The 18,032-nt window shown below is 36.1% G+C and overlaps 1 protein-coding gene across 1 annotated transcript in view; it reads left to right on the top strand.

Annotated features, from left to right (window-relative positions):
- The window catches only part of LOC129224146 (rhophilin-2-like), a 59,737-nt gene that overhangs the window by 26,435 nt on the left and 15,270 nt on the right, over window positions 1–18,032 (top strand). The window contains exons 7-10 of the mRNA XM_054858561.1: window positions 1,622–1,771; window positions 4,311–4,406; window positions 7,346–7,502; window positions 14,865–14,981. Coding sequence (XP_054714536.1) covers window positions 1,622–1,771; window positions 4,311–4,406; window positions 7,346–7,502; window positions 14,865–14,981 — 520 coding nt within the window. The remainder of the gene's footprint in view (window positions 1–1,621; window positions 1,772–4,310; window positions 4,407–7,345; window positions 7,503–14,864; window positions 14,982–18,032) is intronic.

Raw genomic sequence — 18,032 nt, 5'->3', positions numbered from 1 at the left:
GTTGTTATGTACGGTACTTTCCGATCATTTGGTTAGGAAAACCTAAAGCACCGATCCGGTGACATGGTTTAACTACGCCGAAAAACACGCGTTTTGCGTGAACCCGATTTCTTCTAGTACTTTACTTTGAAATACATCACTGGACCTAAAATTGTTGCTCTCAAGAAATGAAGACTTCACTCTCTCTCATTATCACAGTGTAGGAAATTTTATTACAAAAAGCAGAGCTGGCTTTCTTATTGTCCTTTGGAAACGGGTTAAATATTTATTTCAGTTCTCGCTCAGCAATAGGTTAAAATAAATATTAATCATTTGGGATATATAAGCATCCAATGTTTAAATTAATTAATTAACAGAAACGTTTCCGATTCGATCCATCGCGCTTCGAAACCATGCTTGCCACAACTTAATTACACACAAAAAATTTGATCAAAATCGGTCCAGCCGTTTAAAAGCTTTATGGTGACAAACGTCCGCACAGAAAATTTTTATATATTAAGATTTTTATATGATAGAGTAACATGTATAAACATCATAGGTGAAAAAAAAAATGCGATACGATAAGTAGTTTTTTTTTAAATTAATTTTTAAAGTTCAAGCGCTTGTGACGTCAAATGGCACGGGAAGTGACGTCATGCGCTGTTCCGCCGCGGGAGAAGCCGAAGAACGTGCAGTTGGCTTCGAAGACTAAACGTAAGGCTTACCTCATCGCGTTTAACTCCTCGCGTCTCTGGAACATTAAACCTCTCATCCCTCTCGGAAATATTCGAATATCATCATTGATATTACTTGAGGAAGATTATTTAGATTGTGCTTTAACGAATCCGGCCTCCATATTGCGTTCAAAAGGATTATTGAATTTCTAAAAAATAAAAATATCAGCGCGCTCAAAATGTCCCTAGCGAAAACAAGGGATCTTCGGCGGAAGGCTGCCCATTAGTGCCCTGTGACGTAAGCTCGTGCCGTTTCAGAAGAGCGCACTTTGGCGCGTGGATTTTTAAAAATTCATCAAAAATCAATCACAGTGTTTTAAAATTCGGCGATGGTGAATTTTTTAGTTTTAAGGGTCCATTAACAATATCCAATAGTCAAAATGGGAACATTTAACAGGTTGCAACTTCCCTATTATGAGGTGACTATCTGACTATCGCAGATAAGATAAGATTTATTAACAAAACAAAATACACATACATAACAGTAAGCAAAATAAAATAAAGTTAAAAAACTTACAAATTATAAAACACAAATTACAAACGTCATAACAAAACATTAAGAAAATCTTGACTATAGTTCAATATGAGTTAGTAGTAAATTCAACACTAAAGAGCGCCAAAGGCACTGTCCGCAGTGTTTTTTGATTGGTTTAGTATGGAGTACAAACACAAATATGTATTAACAGTAATATTTACAAATTAATTTTACACAAGTAATAAAAATTTTACGCAGAACAATTATTGGACTGTTTGACTCCAGAAAAAAAAAAACACAATAACTCGCATTGAAACCATTCAATAGTATAAAAAATACAATGATAGACAGATAGTCAGATACATTGCTTTCTATGAGATGTACTACCGGGTGGTAGGGCTTTTGATGATGAAGCTCTCTCTCTACTTTTCAGGACCGGACGAGCAGCGACGGCATGGATGCGGCAGTGGACAGTTTCCTGCGCAGCGCCGGTGTCTTCCACTACCTGAAGCAGAATTTCAGCAACCCCCCGAGTACGGACCTTTCTCCGGAAGTGCTCGACATGCTCACGCATCTCATGTTGGTAAGCAACAATGGGGTCGTTTCCAAAATTTTAAAAGAATTTTACTTCATTTTACAAAAAAGGGAGTATTGTATTCGCGAAAAAATTTTCACCCAAAAATCGGCCTTAATTTCCATTTTTCTCACCCCCGAATGAATGTTGAGTTTTTTTTTCGACCCGACCACACGTAGATATATGCCTAGGAACCTACAGACACCCGAAATATCCATTTTGACGACCCCCGAGTTAATTACAACGAGTTTTCTCGTGACGTCTGTATGTACGTATGTATGTGCGTATGTGTGTATGTATCTCGCATAACTCGAAAACGGTATGTCCTAGAAAGTTGAAATTTGGTACGAAGACTCCTAGAGGGGCCTAGTTGTGCATCTTCCCTTTTGGTTGCATTCAGATGTTCCTAAGGGGGTCTTTTGCCCCTTTTGGGGGGGAAATCATTGTTAATTTCGATTTAAACTCAAGTGATGTTATAATTTGTCGGACACTTGGCGATATATCGCCAGTTTTGTCGCCAACTTGGCGACAAATTTTGGCGATTTTTTTTTTATTTTTTTTTTTTAATTTGGTTTCTATTTGGCCATTGTTGAGTTATGTAATTCTTGAGTGCATATTTAGAGAGCAAACAATTGAATGACGTTAAAATTGCCAATAATGGGGAAATGACATTAAATTGAAGTAAAAGGAAGTCATGTGATGCACACATCAGCTCGTTTTCTGAAAGAGCATGCTTAAAATCATAGGATCTGACCATTTTTTAAATAATTCGTTTAAGTTTAATATTTTTAAAACATTACTTAAATCGGCGCGCTTTCAATGTTTATGTTTCTGTCCGATGACATCACAAATGATGAAAATGCCATTCTGTGCTGCCATTCACAGAACAAAGTAGTATTTAATTCGCATCTTTACTCAAGTGTATTGGCAACGATAGGGTTGATAGCAAGCGTAGAGCGCAATTTTAATTCGCTTCTTGATTATCATAATGTGGAATCGCGGTAGAAAGATGCGGCAAAGTGCATCATTTGTGGCGTCATCAAAGACCACGCCTTGTTTGCAAAATCGGACATTTAAAAAAAAATAATTAAAAAATAGCTGTTGGGAAAATGAAAGTATTTTCGGGGGTCCATGTTTTTTTTTTTTTTTTTTTTTTTTTTTTTTTTTTAAATCAATTTCAGTGACAAAAAGTAGTAGTTTTGACTGAAAGAAACAACCCCATTGAAGTGATGTTGCTTGGTTAAAAGAATACAATGTACGTAACTCTTAAAACAAATTCAGTGGGCTGCAATTTGTTTCACGGATAAGATAGTGAAAAGCAAAATTTTTGTGTCATCATTCGTTCTTCTTGGAGAGACTATGTCATACAATTTTTCTTTACGTCCTCCTCCTCGCTATTTTCTAAGAACAAAAAGTAAACGAATATTAGAAGATTTTGAAGTAATTTAAGAGGAACCATTGAAATGTTTTTTGTAAACAGTAGTCAACATAACAAATTTCAAGAGATATGAGGCTATGCGTGCAACAAAAGCGAACTCAGAGTTTGCCCTTGTTGAATGCATATAGCCTAATAATCTTTCTTGCCTACTTACAAATCTGTTTATCAAGTTCGAAAAAAAGCTCGAAGAAGGAAAAAGCAAAGCCTGACTTATCTCTTAAATATGCTACAAAAACTAAACAGTTTGCAAACGTGGTTCGTATGGAAAACAAATTGAGGGCGGTTTTTTTCTTTTAAATACATGCTCCCCCCCCCCCCCTCTCAGCTTTTTTTTTTTTTTTTTTTTTACTTCATCCTTTTACAAAAAAAGGAAGTATTGTATTCGCGAAAAAAACTTCACTCAAAAATCGCCCTTAATTTCCATTTTGCTCAGACCCAAATGAATGTTGAGTTTTATTTTTCGCCCCGACCACACGTACAAATGTATCTAAGAACGTATAGACGCCCGAAATATCCATTTTGACGTTTCCCGAGTTAATTACAACGAGTTTTCTCGTGACGTCTGTATGTACGTACGCGTGAGTATGTGTGTATATATGTCGCATAACTCAAGAACGATATGTCCTAGAAAGTTGAAATTTGGTACGTAGACTCCTAGTGGGGTCTAGTTGTGCACCTCCCCTTTTGGTTGCATTCGGGTGTCACTAAAATGACTTTTTGCCCCTTTTAGGGCGGAAATCATTGTTAATTTCGATGTAAACTTAAGTGGTGTTATAATTTGTAGGACACTTGGCAATATATGGCAAGTCTTTTGGTCGCGATGTTTTGTCGCCAACTTGGCGACAAATTTGGCGATTATTTTTAAAAATCTGGTTTTGATTTAGCCACTGTTGGTGATATTTAGAGAGTAAACAATTGAATCACATTAAAATTGCCAATAATGGGGAAATGACATTAAATTGGAGTAAAAAGAAGTCATGTGATGCACACATCAGCTCGTTTTTTTTCAGTTATGCAAACATTATACTTTTTCCTCTACGTGTATCTGTGCATTATGCTCATGTAATGATTATGGTGTTTTGGCGAACATGATGAATATATTTCCGACAGGCTCAAGCGAGAGAGTGTCTGTTCGAGAAACTCATCGCCGATTCCGAGAAAAGGAACCTGTCCCACTGCTTGGATATTGCTCAAGAGGCTGCCCAGGTAAAAATCTTCGCATTCTCTTTCGTAGCATATTACCAATAGCGAATTATTTTGTTAATGGATGAAACGTCCTTCAAAATTGCCAAAGGAAAAAAATGCCCCTACATGCCACCCTATGTCGTCCATGTTTTTCTTTTTCTTTTTTTTTTGTTAATTTTCTTATTTAATTAATAGCTCTAGAAACTGGATTTGGCACCTAGCGGTGATTTAAGAAAATAGTCAAAGAGGCAAAATATTTAAATTGTACGGGCAAGACAAATGTTTCTTTGGGCAGATATAAGTGGCTGGGTCTTTATTTTACCGCTTTCATCAGCCACTGGCCAGAGATTGCATAGCGCCTCCTGTAGTTTATTTGAATTTTGAATTGCATTTCGCTGCCACCTAACAGAAATTCTTATACATAACAGAAAAAAGTAAAGAAAGAAAAGAAAAATGAAAAGGATTCCAACTTTTTTTACTACAATTGTGAAGAGGATCTTCCTCACTTCTTCTTTCTCACATTTTCCATAAATCAACTTATTTTTTAGGAGAGAATTACTTACACACAATTCACAACACACAACTAATTTATTTTTCTACTCACTGACACAGTTTACATGATGGGCAGTCAATTTGCCCTTTTTCCCGAACAGCGGTCAAAAGATATGTCATAAAGTTATCCAGCTATTCGTTCAGGAGGTTTGCCAGTCATACGTTTACGACAGTCTATAGCCATATGAACTCAGGCGCTCTCATGCATCTGCTCAGTAAGCAACCGCAGAAAGCCCCATTACGCAATTATGGAGATCCCAGTTCTAAATCATGGGATCCCTTTCAAGTGTTACGCAATGTAACCGCGTGGAGCATATAATCTCTACATAGAATAAAATGAAGTCTCCAAAAAGCGTCTATGTGTTTGAACTCGCAAAACTCGAGAACTACCCGGCCGATTGCGCTGAAATTTTCACAGTTCGTTCCTTTAAGTCCTGAAAAGGTTTGCAGACCAGTTCGAAAAAAATTCGATGAATAGTTTATTTTTTTATTCCAACTTAGGCCCAATTTTCACATACATTTCTGAATATGGAGGTGAAAAATTACTTGCACATTGTAATATTATACATCGTTAGAAAGAGTAGAATTTTCCGCGTTCTACGTAATCTGTTTCAACGCTCTAACGTAATTACGGCGGGAGTTATTTGCGTTTTCAGCTCGAACTTTTTTAGGCTTAGTTGAAATTTAGGCACTACTTTCTTCATTAAATCCATTAATAAAAAGTGAAGGAATTGTCCCACAGTTTTCGTTTTGACTCCATTGGAAAGAGCTGCTTTTTTTTATTCCAGATCTAACTCGATCTAAGGTCGAAAGTTTAACCCTCTATCTCCATTAGAAAAAAAAGTTACAAGCGAATTAAATGAAGTTCAAAAATCTGTTCTCTATTCAAGTTTTTAACCATTTTATTTTGCGTTTCCACGGTAACGCTTTTTGAATCCATTGTTTATATTTCCATTTTTTTCATTTTCAATTCTTAAACTTATTTTGTTTTGTGTTTCCACGGTTACACCTTTTAAATTAATTTCTCATTTTGTTTTAATTCCTTAAAAGTATTTTAGTATCTGTCGTCATTGTTTGGTGGGGAAATTTGGATGATGGTTTTTTTTTTTTTTTTTCATTTAATCCTGGTTATTGAATATACTTGACACAACAGTTTTTTTCATTGTAGACCGGGCAAAGCCAGGCAACGCAGCTAGTTTCTTACAAATTGTAACCATTCTTTAACGTCCTCAGATGGCCAAACGATTTTTTCTTCCATATAAAACACATTAGCTACCTAGTGGCAGTGTGTCGATGTAGTACAACTAGATGCACACCTTCGTAGTGAAAGCCAATGACCACCATTGAACGCGCGAAATTTGAAATAAACGGGCAAAAACGTAGCCCAACGTGGATGCAACGTTGTTTGCATTCCATCGCGCTACGGCAAAAGTTGCTGCGTGCATGCGCTTTTCGGACATTTGCTCGTCTGTACTTGAAGAGCTCGTTGCCCATGGAACCGGTTTCTAGTTTCGTATCTAGTTAATACTACATCAATGTGGCAGTGACACTGGAGGTAAAGCTCCTGCGCTATCGAATTAAGTTCGATTGCAATCCAGGGTTGGGATGCTGTTGATCGGTTTGGCACTTTTCCCCACCATATCCTAGTGGTTCGGACCACATCTCAAGCAGTAGGCCCCTCTACCATCGATATGGTCGCATCACACCTTTAGCCAAATATTAGTGCATAAGACGTTTGTGGAGTTCGACCCTTAGAGCAGGAATTAAAATGGAGAGAGCAGGTCCAATCATTGGCTTATCAGAAGCTGATCCAAGTACCCCAAGTCACATGACTTAACCACTTCAGTCGGAATTATGAAATACTTGACCAAAAATGTTTATATTTGGTACACAGTATACTATGCTAAAGGGTACCTTATAAACAAAATTTCAGGTTTGTAGGAGAAAAATTAAAAGAGATAGGGCACGTTCAATATTCCGGACTTATATTTTTGAAATTAATATTTCATATAAAAAACGATAAGATACCAAACAAACTTCATTATAAAATGTTGTTTAAACAATAACGAAACATAATATAAGCGTTTAAAACGATTAATTAAAAATTATATATTTAAAAAAAAAAATCAGGAAAAAAACATCGCTTTTCAGACGAGAATCCATGGTTGGAAAAATGAGCCTCTCTCAATCCTTATATGTCAGTGTTGTCAATCCCAAAACGAAAAATTATTTCTCAGATTATAATAAGCAGAATGTAAAGAGTCAACTACAAAAAAAATCAAGTAATTTAATCAATTATTAAATGATTAGCAACTGTTTAAGGTGTATGTCCGGTATACCGGACACCAGGTCTGAAGGGGTTAAATATGACATCATGGGTTTGCAATGTTTTCCGCTTTCTGCCGCAGGTTTCCGAGGTGTACAAACAGCTGCACAAACTCCTCAGTTCTACGGCTATTAAGGACTGCGTGCCAAGCTCCTGGGGAGGTCTGATGCACGTCAAGACCGAACATTACGCAGCCATCTCGCATCATTACGTCGCCTTGGGTCTCATCGGACAGAAAGGTCAGTGACTTCCTAAACTTTCCCTAGTAGCACAATCGGTTGGGAGATGGTTGGTCAACTGTGGAGCTTATAAATTGGCCAGCGGTAGGCAATGTCCACTTTGGTAATCTTAACCCAACCAACCATTTACTAACGAAGGGACAAAGTGTAGAATACATTACCGCTAATAGCGTTTATAACTTACATCCACCATGATAACTAAATAACAATTTCTGTCTGTTGAGATCAGAAGACACTTATTTAAAAGCAAATCTTTTATTGAGGATGTTATAATGTACAACATGAATTTCATGGCTACGAGCTTAGTAGCTAACAAAAGTTAACGGCATAACCTTCTAAAAAAAAAAAACACACCTAGTTTCCTTACCTTATAAGTACAGAACATTTGCATAATTCAGAATTTTACAGTTCACGGTTTACAGTGATACTTTTCACTTTAAATATATAAGAAAGAATAAGCAAATGCGTTTACTTTCAAATGTATGTACGAAAAAAAACGATCAAATAAATTAAATAATTCTAACACAAAAGTTTGCTACAGTGCCTAACAATTTCCCAACAATGGCCCATCGAAAATATTCACGGTTGGCCCAACGATGCCCAGAAACTATAGGGCCATCGTTGGCTCATCGTTCGTTGCCAACCCACCATTCCCCGCCGATTTCTAACGTTGGCCACCGTTAGCCAACCATCTCCCCACCGTGCGTGCTACTTGGGTTCCGAACATGCCTTTGGTGATATTATCATATAATGTCAGCCTGTACAGGTTCCTTTTATGCATACGAGTTGAATCTACATATGTTGGAACTTTCTTGAAAGCGTATCCACCGGGTGTGTAACGACAGGAGTTATTCTCATTTAACTAGCTTGTGAATTGAATACATGTTGTAGAGAGTTAGCTTGCTTACCTACCGCCAGCGACGATCTGATTTTTAGGCTTGAAGTTTAATTCAAATAGTAAATATACTTATTATTTTACTATAATTACTTTTCAAGATATTTAACCTCTTTACAAAAATGTTCGAGGGCAGAATAAAATCCCGACAAGCAGTATTTCCACTGACTGCTAGTGATGCTGAAATGCCCTCTGAGCCAGTGTTTTACATCCTTTTCTCATCCGTAAACCGGTAAAAAATTTCTAACAAAAATTCACGAAAAGGCAGGAACTTTTTTTTTTGTAAAAATAGGAAATTAAAGAAAATAAAACACTTTTGTGAAGGACAAAAAACTTATGAAAACATTCGCAGTATAAGGAGGTTCTTTTTGGCATTTTTTTGAGCAATCAAGATTGTTTATTGTTCTCACTTCACTGTCCTTGGCGTTTGGTTCCTTTTTCAGCTTGGACCAAAGGCCTCTGCTGCACCACCGCACACTGGCCTCTGATCCTGAGCACTGTCCCCTAGAATCCGCTGCTCCTGGTCGGTGATGTCCATGTCCTACGCAAACTCATACACATGCACACTCTCACACGTACAAACTCACACACATGCCTACGCATATACATCCAGTCTACGCACACACACAAGCATTCACACGCACGCACACGCGCCTTTACACACCACTATACACACGTAACCGCCCAGGAGGAGGGACAGGAGCCGTTTCTAGAAACAATAACTCCGATGACTAGGGTCGTGTCGCATCTCGTGATTGCAAAAAACATAATTTGAATTCAAAATTTCAGAATTCAAATTATTATTATAATTATTATTGTTTTTTTTTTTTTTTGAGCAATCACGATTGCTTATTGTTCTTATTTGATTGTCCTTAACCTCCGTCTCCCTCTGCAGCACCACCGTCGATCGGCCTCTGCAGGCGAGGCTCTTCCGGTACTGAACACTGTCCCCCGGAATATGCTTCTTCTGGTCGGTGGTGTCCATGTCCTGCACACACGCACGCTCATACACATACACACACGCCTCCGTGAATACACACAGGTCTACGCACACACACAAGCCTACAGATGAACGCACGCCCGCCCGCCTACACACACAACTATACACACGTAACCGCCCAGGAGGAGGGGCAAGCTTGGGGGGACAGGAGCTGTTTCTAGAATCAATAACTCCGATGAGTAGGGTCCTGTCTCAACTCGTGATTGCGAAAAGCATAATTTGAATTCAAAATTTCAGAATTCAAATTATTATTTTTTTTATTTTAAGAAAGGAAGAAAAACACACACACAAAAAAAAATAAATAAAGAGATAAATAAAAATGTTTAAGGTTACAAAACTGTGTCGAAAAATATTTAAAGTTAAAGATGATAAGAGAAAAGTCCTTGATAAAAATCATTGAAAACTATAAAAAGGAATCACAAAAGTGCCGCAAAAATGTCTTAAAGGATATTTATACTACGAGGATCGATACAAAGGTAAGGTTCCCATCAATTTTACATATACGCAGCATTCTCATTGAAATTTATATCGTTGGAAAGAAAAAACGTTTTTTTTTTTTGAGCAATCACGATTGCTTATTGCTTTCATTTGACTGTTTTTGACGTTCCTTTGATTTTTCCCACCGCCACCCTCCGCACCATCACCGTGGACTGGCTGGCTCCTCACGATGCTGCTCCTATAGCGAAAGCCGTCTTCAGGTTGCATCCATGTCCTACACACACGCGCATACATACACGCACCTACACTCATATACATATATACACCTACACACACATACATACACCTACACACATACACAAACACACACACATACACACAACTACCCAAACACTCATGCCTGCACACAGACACAAACACACATGCCTACACACACACGTACCCCCCCCCCACACACACAAACACACGCTTACATATAAACACACACACACTCGTGATTGCGAAAAACATAATTTGAAATCAAGATGACAAAATTCAAATTAAATTTTTTTTTTATGCATAATCGCCGTCTTTTTCTGTGCATTATTGTTGACGGTGCCTTAACTTCTGTATCGAGTGTCACAGAATTCCACCGCCAGAGTGGGACATGACAGTCAACAAACCACTCCGTTCCTGATTGCAGTCCGGAGCTCGAGTCTAGTGATTACTTTTTGTTTCCTAAGTTTAAGGAACACTTTGACGGCTAACGTTTCTGGAACGACGACGCAGTCAAAACGAGCTGATGTGTGCATCACATGACTTCCTTTTACTCCAATTTAATGTCATTTCCCCATTACTGGCAATTTTAATGTCATTCAATTGTTTACTCTCTAAATATCACCAACAGTGACCAAATTGAAACCGAATTTAAAAAAAATGCCAAATTTGTCACCAAGTTGGCGACCAAAAGACTGGCGATATATCGCCAAGTGTCCGACAAATTATAAAACCACTTGAGTTCACATCGAAATTAATGATGATTTCCCCCCCCCCCAAAAAAAGGGGCAAAAGACCCCTTAGGAATATCCGAATGCACCCAAAATGGAAGGTGCACAACTAGGCCCCACTAAGAGTCTACGTACCAAATGTCAACTTTTCTAGGATATACCGTTTTTGAGTTTTACGAGATACATACGCACATACATACGGACGTCACGATAAAATTCGTAATAAACTCGAGGGTCGTCAAAATGGATATTTCGGGTGTCTGTAGGTTCCTAGGATCCACGTGTGGTCGGGTGGAAAAAAAAAAACTCAACATTCATTCGGGGGTGAGAAAAATGGAAATTAAGGCTGATTTTTGAGTAAAAATTTTTTCGCGAATACAATACTTCCTTTTTTGTAAAAGGAAGTAAAAAGTGTGAAAGACTTCCTGAACGGGTTGGCGGTGAACTTCTGTGACACTCAATACAAAAGTTAGGGCACCATCGATAATAATGCACAGAAAAAGATGGCGATTATGTATAAAAATAGAGAAACGTTTTTTTCTTTCCAACAATGTAATTTTCAATGAGAATAGACAGTGCTGTATATTTGTAAAATTGATGGGAACCTTACTTTCGGATAGACCCTCGTATTATTTTTACTTCCTTTTACAAAAAAGGATGTATTGTATTCGCAAAGAAAATTTTCACTCAAAAATCGGCCTTAATTTCCATTTTACTCACCCCCGAATGAATGTTTAGTTTATTTTTCAACCCGACCATACGTGGGTATATGCCTGGGAACGTACAGACACCCGAAATATCCCATTTTGACGATCTCCGAGTTAATTACAACGAGTTTTCTCGTGACGTCTGTATGTACGCATATGTGCGTATGTGTGTATGTATGTCGCATAACTCAAGAACGGAATGTCCTAGAAAGTTTGGGGTCTAGTTGTGCACCTCCCATTTTGGTTGCATTCGGATGCTCCAAAGAAGGTCTTTTGCCCCATTTTGGGAGGAAATCATTGTTAATTTCGATGGATACTCAAGTGGGGTCATAATTTGGCGGTCACTTGGCTATATATCGCCAGTCTTTTGGTTGTCAAGTTGTTTCGCCAATTCGGCGACAAATTTGGCTATTTTTATTTATTTTTTAAATCTGGTTTCAATTTGGCCACTGGTGGTGATATTTAGAGAGTAAACTATTGAACTACATTAAAACTGCCAATAATGAGAAAATGATATTAAATTGGAGCAAACGGAAATCATGTGATGCACACATCAGCCCGTTTAGTAAGGAAAGTCGTTTAACTCAAGCGTTCAAAAATCTGCCAAAATTTACCGCGTATCGGCTGTTGATAATCACTTCTTTAAGTGACGTCCCCTTAGCTAATAATATTGGTGAATGTGCTTTATAGTGCTTAAAATGTCACTCTTGCGTGATTTATTTTTTCGTTTCATCAGTACAGTGAACTCTCGATAACTCGAACTCCAAGGGACCGGCTAAAACCTACGAGTAATCGGTAGTTCGAATTATCGGAAGTTCCTTAGCCAGCCTGCTCAAAAACAGGTTTTATTTTCTTTTTCAGGTAGAGTGCATAATGGATTTACTATAACACTTATAGTTTGAATAAAATTAATTTACGCAAAAATATCTTTACATAGAATACATTTTATTAAGCTACTTCGAAAAAGGAGGCAATTTTTGACTGCTTATATTTCTGATCGTATCTTACTACGTCATTAATTTTGCATGTCGTAGATCCTTTTGATTTGATTTCGTACTGCTTTTAAACGTCTTTTCGTCCTTAAAGCAGATTATTTGAGTAAGATTAGCCAGGAGTAAAATGTTTGGTCGTCAGCCACGGCAAAAAAAAATAGCCCAATCGGCTACTTTGCAAATAAGCAGTATTGTAAATAAATTACAGTAAAACCTGTAAAGTTGACCACCCTTGTAAGTTGACCACCTGTCTAAATTGACCGCTATTTTCAGGTACAGAATTAGATCTTATATAAATCAATCTCTATAAGTTGACCACTAAGCAGTTCACCGCAAGTGGTCAGCTTACACAGGTTTTACTGTATCTTCCTCAAACAAGTTGATCGGCCAAGCAATGTGTTAAAGGGAGAAAAAAAACTCTTTTTTTTCCTTATTTTGGCTGCACTTTTATGCACATGGAAACGAAACTAGTGTAAAAATTTCGACTTAAAAAAGTACATTCTAAAAATATAAAGACAACTTTGTATTTAAAACCCTAAACTATTTTGGGACCGAATGGAAACTTGAATTTAAAGGAATATTCGAGTAATGAGGCTTCGAGTTATCGAGAGTCGTTTACATTAGGGTGGGTGGAAATAAGCCCATTTTTTTAAATCCATTTTTGGATAGCGCGTTAAAGTTGCGTAGTGAGCTAGTTTGCACTCAAAAATATTTTTTTTTGGATATTAAAAAATATCTAAGCCGGCCCTATTTGACACTGAAAAACCGAAAAAATAAGAGAAAAATACATTCTTGTCAAAAAATTTTTAAATAAATTCCAAATATTTTGCTGGAATGCAACGAAAATGTTAAATAATGAGCCAGTTAGATCCCATAAAATGTTTTATTGATTTTAATGAAAATTTAACCGCACCTTTCTTACGTCAAATATTGGAGAAAAATGAAAAAAAATTGGATTTCTTTAAAGACTAATATAAAAATTATTTTTAAAAATTAATTCATAGACTGATTAATTATATAGCACTATTAATCATAGTACTTATTATCACGCAAAAGTGTCATACGTTTTCTAGAATTATATATAGAGAGAATAAAATTTTGGTAAAAAAAAATCTACCAATTTGATTTATAATACGTCATGCAAAATGAATAATTTGAACTGAAACCAAACTCTCTCAATTATTTAATTGTTTTGTAACGTGTTATTCAATAATTTCGTGCATTAAATTGGTATTTTTACCGAATCATTTGACTACTTTGTTCATTCATTCATTTTTCTCTTATTTTTTCGGCTTTCCATCGCCAAATAGGGCCGGCTAGATACTTTTTAATATCCAAGAAAAAATTTTTGAGTGTTTACCAGCTCACTACGCAACTTTTGCACGCTATTCAAAAAAGTATTTCAAAAAAAAAAAAAAAAAAAGTCGGCTTACCTTGTTATATATTGCAGCAATGGTCTGTTGTTTTCTCTGCATTGATTGTGCTCTGGCAAGAAAACAACTTTTACAGAGTTTATTTATTCATATTAAAAACACATGCTAGAACAATGGTTCTCAACCCACATACACTGTTTGTGTAGCATGATTTATGAGACCCCCCCCCCCCAAAACTGTGGCTTTAAATAATATGTGTTGAATGGGGTGGTTCCTTCAGTCAAAAGTACTACTTTTAGTCATTGAAATGGATGGAATGCGCAAAAAAAATTACATGGACCCAGAAAAAACTTTCATTTTTCCAACAGTTTTTTTTTTAAATTAATTTTTTAAAATGTCCGATTTTTCAAACAAGGCGTGGTCTTTATGACGTCACAAATGATGCAATTTGGCGCATCTTTCTACGACGTTTCCACGTTATGATAATCAAGCAGTGAATTAAAATTACGCTCTACGCTTGCTACCGACCATATCGTTGCCAATACACGTGAGTAAAGATGCAAATTAAATATTGTGTTCTGTGAATGGCAACATTGAATGATATTTCATCATTTGTGATGTCACACGACAGAAGTGTAAACAATAAAAGCGGACCGGTTTAAGTATTTTTTTTAAAATATTAAACTTAAATAAATTATTTAAAAAATGGTCAGATCCTATGTTTTTAAGCATGCTATTTCAGAAAAAAATACTTTTAAAATTTTGGAAACGATCCCATTAGTTAAAGCTTAACTGTTTTACTGTTAAAGTTAAGTGAAGAATAGGTGAATATAACTAAAAACAAGACATTTTACTTTAATAAACATTTTATTACTAAATTTCAATGAGACGTAAGCTTTAATCAGATCGTAACATCATAGCTCCTGGGCTGTATCGATGAATTCTACTTATATCGATCTATTTCTTTCCAGATGAGATCAGTTCGACGGCGCGGGAAAAGTTGGAGCACCTGCATGTCGATTCAAAGTCGAACGAAAAATCCGAAGCCAAATATGTGCCACAGAATGCCAACGAGAGGTTTAGACTAGGTAAGAGCTGGTTTCCATGAAAAAAAAAAACAATCTGATGTTACTATTTAATTTCAGTCTAACGTTTGGATATCCTGTTTGAAAAATGGGGGGAAACTGTTAGGGTATTATTATTTTTTCTCTGCATTAATGAGAGAATTTTTTTTAACACGCTTTTATTAGCTTCACCTGTATGTATGTATGTACGTATCTTGTAACGGAATCTTGCAGCTCAAATTTCGCCCACATCCTGCGATTGGATTCTTTTGAAATTTGGCACGTGACCTCAGACCCGATGACAATGCAATATTCTATAATCAAATTAATTAATTAACTCTTTTAATTGTTAGTTTCCTCCAATTTTAATCAATATTTTGGAATAAATCCAACAATGTAAAAAAGGAAAAATTTAAAAAAATACATTAAAAAATGCTCGCAAAAATTATTTAAAAATATCTACAAAAACCTTTAACTTTTCTGCATCTGACAAAATTTGTTCCAATGTTCCAAGGTAATTAGAACGTGAAATATAATTGTTTTTAATTATTTTCATGCCCAAATTTAGGTGAGCCTTCAATTGGAAATTCATTGCTGATCAGACCATTGTTGAACAAAACTTTTATTCAAATGCATCTCAAATTTTCAAAGTAATGTAGGTATGATTTCCGCAATCATACATCGATGACTCACAGTAGCTTCCCATCGGGGTGCCCTTTTCTTAACTTTAAGATATTACCTCGCACTCGTTTTATAAATAACTTCGTCAATCAAGTCCCAATTTGATTTAAATTTTCATTTACCGCAAAAAAAAAAAAAAAAAAAAAAAAAAAAACTTTGCCTGATAATTCTCCAACATAAGACTAAAAAACAGAAAAATAAAATAATAGTTTAAAAAACTAAAAAAACACGCTTTCGTAGCAAAATGAACTAAAAAGTGAAAATAATCTTTGAATGATAGTAGTTTACCAATCACTTAATTTTAATGTAATACAAAAAAGCGTGGGGGGCTTCTTATCAGTTGTCTTGAATTTCTTCCATTCGTTGTCCAAGCAAAAATGTAAATAGACAGCACCCCACGCTTTTTTGTATTACATTAAAATTAAGTGATTGGTCAACTACTATCATTCAAAGATTATTTTTCACTTTTTAGTTCATTTTGCTACGAAAGCGTGTTTTTTAAGTTTTTTAAACTATTATTTTATTTTTTATTTTTTGCAGTGCTCATTAGATGTTAAATGACGGGTTTTAATAATTTCTGACAGAAAATATTAGCTATTTTATACAGTTTTATGCATTAACTAGGATAAAAATGAATAATACTTTTAAATTTGACTAACAGTTTAATTCTTAGATAAAATTTATTTTAGAACGACAAACAGAAACTGTTAATTTGAATTACTCAATGTTATATGTAACGAAATAGAAAGAAATACCTTTCGTAATAACTAAATTTAGTAGTTAATTATCAGTAGGAAAAATACTTATCCTGGGCTGAACACATTCGGAGCAAATTTATGTCCGCTTTCTTTTCGACGTAGCACATTCGGAACAGATTTTAGTGCAAATTCAGACAATTGGAACACTTTTTTCTGAATTAAAGTCTTTTAAACGTGTTTCAAATATGTATAGGGAATTTGGCATAAGGTGGTCTGCATGATCTTACAGCCTTGTATCTCGAGGTCAGGGGTAATTTGGTGCCGGAACGCCGCTCCGGCACTGCTTTTTCAGAGCCCTTTCACACGAAACTGGTTATGACTAAAGATTCAAGAGTATTTCTGATTGGTCGTCTGGTACTCATAAATTTACGAAATCACCGCTTCTCGAGGTGTTGGTATGTAGTTTTCATAGGACAACTCTATACTTCATAGGTGAAAATTCTGGTTTTCAGATGCAAAGGAATTATTTAAGTACCATTCAACGTTTTTTAAACCCTTTTTTTACTTCCTTTTACAAAAGAGGAAGTATTGTATTCGCGAAAAAATTTGCACTCAAAAATCGCCCTTAATTTCCATTTTGCTCACCCTCGAATGAATGTTGAGTTTATTTTTCAACCCGACCACACGTGGATATATGCCTAGGAACGTACAGACACCCGAAATATCCATTTTGACGATCCCCGAGTTTATTACAACGAGTTTTCTCGTGACGTCTGTATGTACGTATGTATTTCGCATAACTCAAGAACGGAATGTCCTAGAAAGTTGAAATTTGGTACTTAAGTGGGGTCTAGTTGTGCACCTCTCTTTTTGGTTGCATTCGGATGCTCCAAAGGGGGTCTTTTGCTCCTTTTTGGGGGGAAATCATTGTTAATTTCGATGTAAACTCAATTGGTGTTATAATTTGGCGGACACTTAGCGATATATCGCCAGTCTTTTGGTCGCCATGTTTTTGTCGCCAACTTGGCGACAAATTTGGCGGTATTTTTTTTTTTTAAATCTGGTTTTAATTTAGCCTCTGTTGGTGATATTCAGAGAGTTAACTTTTGAATCACATTAAAACTGCCAATAATGTGGAAACGACATTAAATTGGAGTAAAAGGAAGTCATGTGATGCACACATCAGCTTGTTTTTCACGAAATTGGTGGCGGATCCCTTACTAAAGTGCGGCGGACCCCCAAAGAGTCCGTGAACCACAGTTCGCGAAGCCCTGTATTATGGAATACTGTCCTTATTTTAATGGGGATTTTCAGTCCCTTTTGTCTTTATTATAATGTTGAGACATGTTTTACAATATTTAGAGACAATTTGGAACATAATGCTCCCAACACCAAGGTGAAGGGAAATTATAATTTAAATTTCGTTAGAAGATAAGTTGGGGCTAGTTATATATAATACATTGTTATTTCAGAAAGTAAATTAAGTTTATGATAAAACTAGTGGTACCCGCACGGCTTTGCCCGTAAGAGAAAAATTGAAAGGTCTTTTGGTTCGCCTGCATATTTACAAATCATGTATGGTGAATTTTCTCGCCAATTGGCTTGTACCCATGTTACGGTTCCATGTTATGATAATTTCGTATCTCGCCAATTGGCTTGTGCCCATGTTACGGTTCCACGTTATGATAATTTCGTA

The sequence above is a fragment of the Uloborus diversus genome, chromosome 6 (genome assembly GCF_026930045.1).
Source record: "Uloborus diversus isolate 005 chromosome 6, Udiv.v.3.1, whole genome shotgun sequence".
NCBI classification, from domain to species: domain Eukaryota; kingdom Metazoa; phylum Arthropoda; class Arachnida; order Araneae; family Uloboridae; genus Uloborus; species Uloborus diversus.
Note: the sequence above shows the minus strand (reverse complement) of the source record. Positions and strands in the feature narration are given on the sequence as shown.